The sequence below is a fragment of the Montipora capricornis genome, chromosome 4, assembly GCF_036669925.1.
Source record: "Montipora capricornis isolate CH-2021 chromosome 4, ASM3666992v2, whole genome shotgun sequence".
Classification (NCBI taxonomy): Eukaryota; Metazoa; Cnidaria; class Anthozoa; order Scleractinia; family Acroporidae; genus Montipora; species Montipora capricornis.
Genome location: NC_090886.1, coordinates 34,205,935 through 34,213,434, shown reverse-complemented (window position 1 = coordinate 34,213,434; position 7,500 = coordinate 34,205,935). Strand labels below are relative to the sequence as shown.

General features: G+C 37.9%; 1 protein-coding gene across 1 annotated transcript in view; it reads left to right on the top strand.

Annotated features, from left to right (window-relative positions):
- Positions 1 to 7,500, top strand: part of LOC138046587 (collagen alpha-2(I) chain-like) — a 67,043-nt gene that overhangs the window by 52,019 nt on the left and 7,524 nt on the right. Inside the window, exons 12-13 of the mRNA XM_068893193.1 lie at positions 1 to 359; positions 1,828 to 1,880. The exon at positions 1 to 359 is cut by the window's left edge and continues 10 nt beyond it. Of these exons, the coding sequence (XP_068749294.1) occupies positions 1 to 359; positions 1,828 to 1,880 (412 nt within the window). The remainder of the gene's footprint in view (positions 360 to 1,827; positions 1,881 to 7,500) is intronic.

Below are 7,500 nucleotides of genomic sequence, written 5' to 3'. Positions count from 1 at the left end.
TCAACAAGACCTCTGGCAATACTGGGCTCCGAGTCTTCTTCACTAAAGTTGTTCGAATCCTTAATTGTCATACTTGCTGCAAACGATGGTATTTCACTTTCAACGGCGAGGAGTGCACAACTCCAGCAGCCATCGAGGGAGAAAAATTTGCTCCGTGTGCGGCAAATAGAAGGAATCTGTAAAAAAGTCCACCAGGGCATTGTGCGCGTAGGATTGTGGGTCGGTAATTGCGCTGGTTATGGAAACGCCGATGCGGCCACAGGCTGGAATTCAGTGTCCAGGATTTATGTGAAAGAAGTACCTCGCCCCAGGTGTAAAGTGGACCTTTTTGGTATTCTTGCTCAGTTTAAGGGTACAAAGTAATGGCTGACTGAAGACCGAGAAATCACGCACTTTTTAACCCCGAAATAGATGATTCTCCAAAATCTTAGTATTATTCAGCAGAAACATGCATAAGGCAAGGTAAGTTAAAATCACCTAAAACACGTTGTAGTTCGCAAAGCTGATTTCATCTGACGATGGCAATGTAAAACAAATCATGTTCAAATTAAAGGAGGTAAAGATAAAGGAATCGCAATTGAATTGAGTAATAGCTCATGTCACGGAGCCATTTATTAACTTCCATCTAAATGGAACGAGAAACTGAAACATGGAGGAAATGAATCTAAGTACAAATGGGTTTGTGACAAATCGTCACTCAAAAGTGCCGGGGGAGGGGGGAAGGGGAACAACATGTTCACAAAGGCCTGATGAGGGGGTTGTTTCCTTGAGGGATTGCGAGGTTGGGAGAGCCTGATGATCCCGTATTGAATTACATCTCCTTGTGTTCCCCCCGTTTCAGATTTTTTTCTCGTTCCCATCCTAAGTGCTTCGTTTAGATAATACTCTTGTGCTGTCAAGACTACTTGGTGCAGGCATGGCGCAGTGGTGAGAGCACTCGCCTTCCATCAACGTTGCCCGGGTTCGATTCCCAGACTCGGCGTCTTATGTGGGTTGAGATTGTTGGTTCTTTACTCTACACCGAGAGGTTTGCTCCAGGTACTCTGGTTTCTCCTCTTCCCAAAAACCAACATTTGACTTTTAAAATTTGCGTTAGTTTTTTATTTCAGTTTACAGTGTCTCCAATTAGTGCTCTTTCCTCTTCATTTATCCGAAATAGATACATTTTTGGTTTTGCTACTTTTTTACCCGAATGCATGGTGACACGTATTATGTCAGTTGTTGTTTCATGGTCCGACAAAGATAAATGCGTGCGGTTTCTTTGTATCTCAAGCTCAAACAAATTCAAAAGTAGTGTTGCAACTAGGAAAACCAGTTTTTCACTTTCCTAATCACAATCAATGTTTGAAGTTCCCTTAACTTAATTGTCTGCGTTAAGAGCATGTCGATTGGAAATTTTCTTTATGTGGTATTGACCCACTTTCTCGTCTCGTGGTGCTTAATAAGTTTTCTCCAAGTCATTTTTTTCTAAACAAGATCTTTGAGGTTAAGCTATTGTGTCCAGACAAGCCCGCCTGAGAACAAAAACCTTGGAACATTTAATAACTCAAACGTCAGAAACTTCGGAATGCACGTGCACATTCGATTTTGCCTCGCAGATAAAAAAGCATTTTACCCAATTTCAAGCTTTCTTTCTTCGATATAAAGTTTAGCAATTTTAACTGGTAAAAAACTCTTTAGGGTGCTGTGAAACGAAATTTGCCGGGAAAGCTGTGAGTCCCAAGTTAGGACGTTAAAACGGTTAACCAACGCTGTTTTAGGAAGTATTACTGTAGTCAGTGAGAAATCCGAGATAGCTAAGACCGTTTGACACTTTTTTTTCTGCAGCAAATGTCGAGAAGAGCACGCTTGGATGCAAGACAAGAAACTTGAAATAGAAGGTAAAATCTTTGCTGCAATACTATTTTGGGAGTACTCCAATCTGTTTTGTTTGTTTTAAGTAAGTATTCATGATCCTAAAGCGGCAAATCTTTCGATGAGTTTTCTACCAACCAATATGAACACAATCATGAGTAGGGTCGAGAAGAAGCTAAACTGTTGGTGTCAGCACGGGCTTATTCAAAAAGAGAAGGTATCAATATCGTAGCCGGAACCATTCGTAATAATCAAATTCCTTGGTGTGTTTTTAGCCCCGTTACACGTTACGAGTTTCAAACTTGTCGTGAACAAGTTATTACCCGTCTTTGAGCTCACAATGGCAAAGGTCACATCGGTGAATTCAAGTTAATAATTGTAAACTGAAACCTTATCACAAAAGACTAATTTACTCGTGTTTAAAAATTTATCCTGTCAGATAACTTGCATTATTTTTAACTGGATCTGCTTGCTGCAGTCTTGGGAACTGAATAAACTCGTCAGATTAGGCAGTAAGCATAGGTAATTATTGAAAATTCTCTGCGCTGATTGGTGCTCTTGAGGTGATTATTACGCAATAATCACCAAATTGGCCGCAAGCCGTTTGTCGAGGTGACAGACAAAGAAATTGATTGTTTTAAAGAAAATGCATATTTTTCATATAATCACCTATGTTTGATTATACTAGAACAATTATTCACCTCAGACTTGGAGAATAGTTGTTTAAAAATGCTTAAGTCAAGTTCGGAATCAGTGTTTCATTTTGCATAGCAGAAAAGGATGAATTTCACTCAATGTTTTTGTTCCTTTGCATGATATTAAGTTTTATAGTAACTGGAAAAAACGAGAAAGAAACTTTAAAGTGAGGGGAAACGAGCCTTGGGAAGCTGCGAGTTAAAGATTAGAACGTTAAAATGTTTAAGCAAAGCTGTCTTAATTATTGATAGAAGGGAAAATTAACGGTAGTTGAGAAACTTGAAATAGCTGAGATAATTTGAATTTGAGAAGAGGATGCTCGAGTGCGCGATAAAAAAATGCCGGTTGTTGGAATGTTATTTGGGGGTATTCAAATTGGTTCTAGTTTTCAGTGTTTGTCTTAATTCAGTCAGAATTCATGATCCTCAGAAAGCAAATTTAACTCAGCGGGTTAAGAAAATCTTTTGATAAGTTATCTTCTAACCAATATGAATGCAACAATGATAAGCAACTAAGCTGATGGTATCAGCAAGGGCCTATTCAAAAGGTCACGGTGGCAATAACGTGGCCAAAATGACGCTATAACTTGTTCTAACTTGTAAGGCTCTCACTGAACCCATTCGTAACAATCCATTTTTAGCAATTTACACGTTACTAGCTCCAGACGTGTCGAGAACAAGTTTTAACCGAAATCTTTTATCGTCGGACAAAGAGCATAAAACCTTTGGTCAAAGTCAGGTGGAGATAAACCATAAATGCATTGGCGGATAGAAGACTCCCAAGCGAAGACAAAAGTAAGTGATAAGAATTGCAGGACAATGCGATCTATCCAGTATCTATATGCGATATACGATCTATCCAGATCTATCCACTAATGTTTTTGAAGACGTGCAGGTGTGAGAATAATTTTATTCTCCGTGCGGATCAATGGCCTAGGCTCCCACTAGTATCAATCAATCTTTATTTACCTCAATACTAATTTATTTAAACTTTAAAACATACAGTTAGTGCCGAGGAGACCTCTTCAAAACCATAGGGCCTATTCTGAGAAGTCTCCTTGGTGATACGTGAATAAGAAATCAATTACAGCAAGATGTGAGCGTAGAAGACGAAATGAAAAAAAAATCGAACTATTTTCATGGCTTCATAGTTTGCTTTTATCTTGAGTAATACTTAATTGTTGATGAAATCAACAAACTGTTTTTTAAACTCGGAAGATAAACTGGAAAGAGATGTGATTGAAAGTGGCTAAGCATTCGAGATTGTTGGTCCCTGATAGAGTATAGCTGAACCGCTTTTAAGCAGTGTTTGTCCTGTACATATGGGGTCTAAGAAGAGATGAAGTTCCGAGTGTCATAATTGCGTAGAATAGATTTTAAAAAGGCAAAGGTAATAAACGGTGGTGGTACAGAAACATAAATTTTGCGACATAGGGAGAATTTACTTTAAAAATATCTAGGATTTTTAATTGAGCAAATAGGGGGCGGAAGGCGAGCGGAATTCTGGCTCGCACAGCTAGACTACGTTTTTGAAGAAGAAATATGGGATTTTAGTTTGTGACATATGTCACGGGAGGACCAGACTACTGTACTGAGTAAGTTAAACAGGGATAGATTAAAGTATACGTATAATACAAAGATGTTTTGGCTTTGGTTAGAGAAGAAAGCGAGACCTATATATAATACCAATAGATTTAACTTCTTTTTTTTTACAAATACAGCCAATATGAGATTTCCATGTACGAGCTTCATCAAGAAAGACACCTAAGAACTTCACTTCTGTCGGTTGTTTAGGTGGCACATCATCAAATAAAATAGAGGAGCTCATATGGATTACTTTTTGTTTCGGCTTAAATATGACACAGTTTTCTTTATGTTGACAAACGGTTTGCAGGGCCATAGCCAGTACGAGGCAAACCGAGACACTTGCATCAGTCATAGTTTCGTATTCTTTTAAAATAGAGCGTGATTTCAATGTTGTCTTTAAAATGTGCTCATTATAAAAACCTAAAATACCAGTACGAAGAGAATTTAACCATGGGCATTGCCTCAGTCACTTTTTTTTTTCTGGCTACGGCCCAGGTTTGCTGGATTTCATCCATAAGCTGACATTAGTAAATTCGTCATTCATTACAGAAATAGCACGACTAGGGTCAGAGGCCTAGGTAGAATAAAAAAATACTATTATCATCTGCAAAGAGCAACCGACTCAGCCAGTTTAGTGGCTTTTGGGAGATCATTAATGTAAAAAATAAAAAATAGTGGTCCTAAGATGGAGCCATGGGGGACTGCGCATCTAATTATCTGATCGGAAGAACGGGTTTCAAGAACGGGTAGTCAACTAGACAAATTGTCAATTTGTCAGATAACTTTTGATCCGTTGGAGTGCTGGACCGCGTATGCCATATTATTCAAATTTCTGAAATAAGATTTGATGATCTAACGTATCAAACGCGCTAGAGAGGTCAAGGAGCATACCGGCCGTAATTTCATTTTGGTCAATAGACATTGCAATACATCACTTTCTCAAAAAACTGAGAAAAAAATTGGAAGCAAAGAAATTGGCCAACCTCGTTCCCACATTGGACACCCTGGGAACGAGGATGAGAAATTGTCCTGTAGTTTGTAAATATATCAGTAGTTTGTAAATATATCAGGATGATCAGCTTTAAACACAGGGATTACTTTGGGAATTTGTAGTATATCTGGGAATATTCCTTTAGAGAGAGACAAATTGATGATATTCATTGGAGGTTCCGAGATAAGTCCAATGGTATTTTTTACTAGGTGCATAGAAATGTTGTCGTATCCTGGGGCTTAAACTTCGTACAGATATTAGTTAGTTCTTCAAGAGTTGTTGGTTTCAAAATAAGTGATTCATTTATGCGTTCATTCATAAAAGAGTAGAAAGGAGTATCCACTACTGGTATTTCCATTGCCAATTTTGGTTCTACTTTAGTAAGGTAATGGCAAAATTCATTTGCTATATCAACGGGGTCAGTATAATAACCGTACCGTCCGGGGGAAGGGGGTACTCCCTTATATGGGTTATATAGGTATGTGCGGCCCCAAAGGGTAGGGTTTTCAGCCCTTTTGGTCATATAAAATAGGGTATCGATTTTGGTTAATTTTCTGCCATTTTGGTCATAAATAATGTTTCCATTTTTGCACTCTAGTCTTGAATTCAGGCCTCCCGGGCCGTACCGGCAGATCGAAAGGATGAAGAAAAGGGTGACCTGATTTTACGGTTTATTGATAATTTCATTTATCAGTTTCCAGCTCTCTTTCAAGTCGTTCTTTGCTAAGATAAACTTCTGATCTTAGTATTGGCGTTTAACAATTTTGATGAGATGATTTAATTTATTTCTGTAGAACTTACAGTGCGCCGTCACGAGCTGAATTTGGGGATTTTATGAATTTTTTTATATAAGTTATCAGTTTTTCTTTCGAACAGAGACTAGTAAGGCCTTAGTCATCCATGGTTGTACAATGTTTCGATTTAAGAGTTTTTATAGGAAAACAATTGTTATAGAGCAGAGAATATTCTTTCAAGAAATTGTTATAAGAAATATTGGCTCATTATCATCGAAGAGTGCGGGCCAGTTGACCTGAGACATTTTATGAATATCATTACCAGAATTTCCAGAAACGTAAGCAAATACCGGTAGGTGATCAGAGACGTCATTGATAATAATGCCCGGGAAAATCTAAGCTGCAACGTGATTTGTGAATATGTTACCTATTAACGTGGCCGACTATGCAATTATGCGTGGTGGCCTACTTATCAAAGGAACAAACACACGAGAAAACAAACAATCAACGAATTTTTGGGTGGGTTCATGGTCAGCATATCGTAGCAGATCAAGGTTCAAGATAACAGTATTTTTGTCACTTCTAGAAATTTTTGTAATAAATTCAGTAATTTTCTTTTCTAAGAAAGCCGCCACATTGCAACAAGGAGGGCGATAGAGAGAGCCTACTATAATGTTTTTCCCACGGTGAACACAAATTCCAACAAACAATGATTCAATAAAATCGGGATCAGAGACGGTAATTATGGTCTGAACGAATTTTTGTACTCAAGGCTATATGCTGTAAATAAAGACCCGTTCCTCCGCTTGATTTGCGGGCTGCGATGGTTAGAAATTAAAATGTATATATCCTGGAATATTTACTTGGTCAGCAGACAGAGTCTCAGAAACTTCTATTGTAGAAGAAGGCCTTTGTAGAGTCTAGTAACGATTTTAACTGATCAAGATTTCCTATCAAACTACGTGCGTTCAAATGAAGTAAAGAGAAATTTGGATTAAAATAATCAGTTGCAACGTTTGAGTTAATTTCATCTTCATTCAACAACCTAATGATTACTTGCAGTTGGACAAAAAGAAAAAAAATTCCATCTGGATCAAGATTTCAGGTGTAAGAGTCAGAAGACTTTGGTTATTCGATTGGATTAAATAAAAGACTGCCTAACCGATCGGTAGGTAGTGTCGAAAACGAAGACCCTGCCGGAAAAAGGAGACTGAAGACCAAAGACCCACTCGAAAACGAAGACCTCGAAAACAAAGACCCATTCGAAAACGAGGACCCAGTCGAAAAAATGTACATTTTTAATTAATTGGTCTCTGAAAAGGTTGGTTGAAATGTTATTTTTGAAGAGTTAGCCCTAAGCAGATAGTAAGCAGTCTCATTGTCTGTGAGTCATGCACCTTTAAAGGGTAAAACGATTTAAGTAGTTTGTTTTTAAATTTCCTCTCTTCAATTTCCTTGGTTCTGCATGGCTTGTATAGTTTAACTTTAAATTATAATTACTTTTTAAAAAGCTGCACACGAAGATTGGTTTAGTTTTGGTCACATATGCTTCATTTCCTTTAGTGAAACTGATCACAAAACCAAGAGTTTTATTGTTGTCAATCCCCAAATAACTTCGAATGTCTTCCATAGATTCACG